The sequence below is a fragment of the Halyomorpha halys genome, unplaced genomic scaffold, assembly GCF_000696795.3.
Source record: "Halyomorpha halys isolate HHAL.00 unplaced genomic scaffold, Hhal_1.1 Scaffold1129.1, whole genome shotgun sequence".
NCBI classification, from domain to species: Eukaryota; Metazoa; Arthropoda; class Insecta; order Hemiptera; family Pentatomidae; genus Halyomorpha; species Halyomorpha halys.
Genome location: NW_027105263.1, coordinates 84778 through 87633, shown reverse-complemented (window position 1 = coordinate 87633; position 2856 = coordinate 84778). Strand labels below are relative to the sequence as shown.

Genomic DNA, 2856 nt, shown 5'->3' with positions numbered 1-2856 from the left:
CTAGAAGTTCTGTTACGTTTATAAAAGTATTAGTTAATAAGCAGTGCCTAGCGTTGCCTACTAACCGGGAAGTCACTTAGGAAAGCAATCGGGCATGGTTTTGAAGCTTACAGGTGTTGTTATCGCTGTATCATAGACAGCTTTAACAGTTTTTACAAAAAATATAAGATCTTCTGGATTACCATCGTATGTGGGGATGTGGTCATAGTCCTCTTTTACCATAGAATATTTTATAGTAGTCATGTTGGATATATTAGAATTACTGCTTGAATTATTATTAATTAATAAATTACTTAATTGATCTGTGATTTCACTTATATCTGATCTAACCCTACTTTTCTTATCCTTAGGCATACATGAAAATAAAACTTAAAAATTAATATGTACCTCAAGTTCTTATTTTCAGTTCTGCGGTGTCCTATCGAAATTGTTTTTCTTGACCCTTTTGAAGTGTAGAAACGCAAACTTTAGGTGGTTTACTCCAAGACCTGTTATCAAATGACAATTTCTTCGGTCTTTCCTGAGTGTCCGTTCAAGGCTATCTTCACTGAGTTGATCTAAAATCTGTTGGAATATTTCTTCGATTTTTTCTTGATCTTTAGGAAAATTTCGTCACCTTTACTGACCTGAGGCTGATAGGGTCCCTGTTTGGGCGTCAGATAAGGAACTTAACCGCGGAAAGAACTTAAAAAAACTTGATTGGTATCAAAGTTACAAAATATGCACTACTACTACTACTACATTATTACTACAAATAACAAAGTAACAACTCTAATAACTGAATGAACTCCTTAGCTTTGTAACAGGGGGATATAAATACAATAATGGTGGAAGGGGATAATGCTAAGTCAGATATACAGGGTTATGCACCTTAACTGTCCATCAAATTGACGAATACAGAAGTATTCGAATTGTATTGCTCGAATAATTGATTATTCGTGTAAAATAGTGACGAATAAAAAATTATTCGGAGGGTTAATCGTATTTTTTTGTGTGAATAATTTAGTATTCGTGTAAAAGAATGACTAATTCAAAAAAATTTGGATGGTTAATCGTCTTTTTTTCCCGAATAATTGATTATTCGAGTTGAAAATTCAGAAATACATATGTATTCGTCTTTTGACAATCGAATAATATTTGCCCATCTCAGCTCACAACCCTTACCCTATCCTTCCCTGTAAATATAAATAGCAGGTATTGATATTCACAACCCTTACCTCATCCTTCACTATAAATATAAGAACCAGGTATTGATACTCACAACCATTACATCGTCCTTCACTGTAAATATAAGAACTAGTTATTGATACTCACAACCCTTACCTCATCCTTCACTATAAATATAAGAGGCAGGTATTGAAACTCATAACCCTTACCTCATTCTTCGCTATAAATATAAGAGGCCTTTGCTATCAATGACTTCTAATTTATTACACTTCTATAAAGTTTTGTTCACCCTGAATTAGCAACTATTGTGTTGCTCTGAATATTTATTCTTTGAAAATCATTATCTTGTTTTACTACAAAATTATTTATTTTTTTGTTTTTTGCAGATATACCAACAAGACAGAGAATGTCTCCATTCATTATGCACCACAAGTTTGTCATAGTTGATAATGAGGTACTGATTAATGGGAGTATGAATTTCACAATGACTGGAGCATTCTGTAATTGGGAAAATGTAATGATAACAAGCCAACCACAACTAGTCAATTCCTTTGAGGATGCTTTCAATTCTCTTTGGGAAGATTTTTCACCTCATAATTATTCTCCTTTAGACGGCATTATAAGGGCCCAAGCACCTCAGCACCAAGTTGCTAACGTTTAAACAATCTGAGATCTATTCTATTTATATTTTAAATATTCTATATATTTTTGTTTTATGAAAAAGTCTGACTGTTTCCTAGCTCATGTTACTAAATATTTTTATATTAATTAAATAGGACTTTTATCTTGAACTTACCTTATTATTAAATTTGTACATTTTTTAACATATCAGTAGCTTCACTACTGCTAGATGTATTATCAACTATCTCACAAGACCTAGTGCAACATAGTTGCCACGACAGTCGGTACTATCATGACAGTCATGGTCCAATAGCAGTGTCCTAGACAATTGCTGTGATGGTTGTAAACTATCTTTATGTAGTGTAGTTTATCTCCAGTATTAATGGATTATAAACGTTATACCAGAAATGTATTATTTTATTTCAATGAATGATTATATCACAAAATAATTATTTCAAGAAATTAATATAGGAAGTTATTTGTAACAGATTATTTCATCAAATAATTATTGAAGTAATAATTATAATTAAAAAAAAAAAATTATTTCATGAAATAACCCTTTGATTTATTTGTTAAATACTTTATTTAAAAAGTGCCCTGGATTATCCTAACAAAGCTAACTATACCATCATTAAGGAAAAGATCCTTAGTGATTTGATCTAGTGGGTGTAAAATATGGTATCTGCAGCAGCAAAAATAACACATAGATACATTAACACGAAGTTGAAGAGTTAAAAGTTAAAAATCGACTTTTATTGAGTAGGTTAAATGCTCAAGGGGATGTAAAACTTTTGATAAGTACAGTCGATATTAAGAAGTACAAACATATTTTTTAGAGTAACTTGGATCCGATTAGTTTGCAGCCACCCACGAAACCGTAGTCTGGGTCTTCACCATTGCTATCAACAAAAGAGCTTCTGTCAGAACTATTACTGACATTTAAGATATCAGATTTAACTTTCTTATAATAAAAAAAAACCACATTGGGTGGCCGACTTTGCCAGTTACCATGTATTTATTACCTTCAACAAGCTATCACTTACCATAACTTTAACCTATATATATATA

General features: G+C 31.7%; 1 protein-coding gene across 1 annotated transcript in view; it reads left to right on the top strand.

Annotated features, from left to right (window-relative positions):
• Nucleotides 1-2196, top strand: part of zuc (Mitochondrial cardiolipin hydrolase zuc) — a 14467-nt gene extending 12271 nt beyond the window's left edge. Inside the window, exon 3 of the mRNA XM_067050061.1 lies at nucleotides 1554-2196. Within this exon, the coding sequence (XP_066906162.1) occupies nucleotides 1554-1828 (275 nt within the window). The 3' untranslated portion in view covers nucleotides 1829-2196. The remainder of the gene's footprint in view (nucleotides 1-1553) is intronic.
• The last annotated feature ends 660 nt before the right edge of the window (nucleotides 2197-2856 follow it).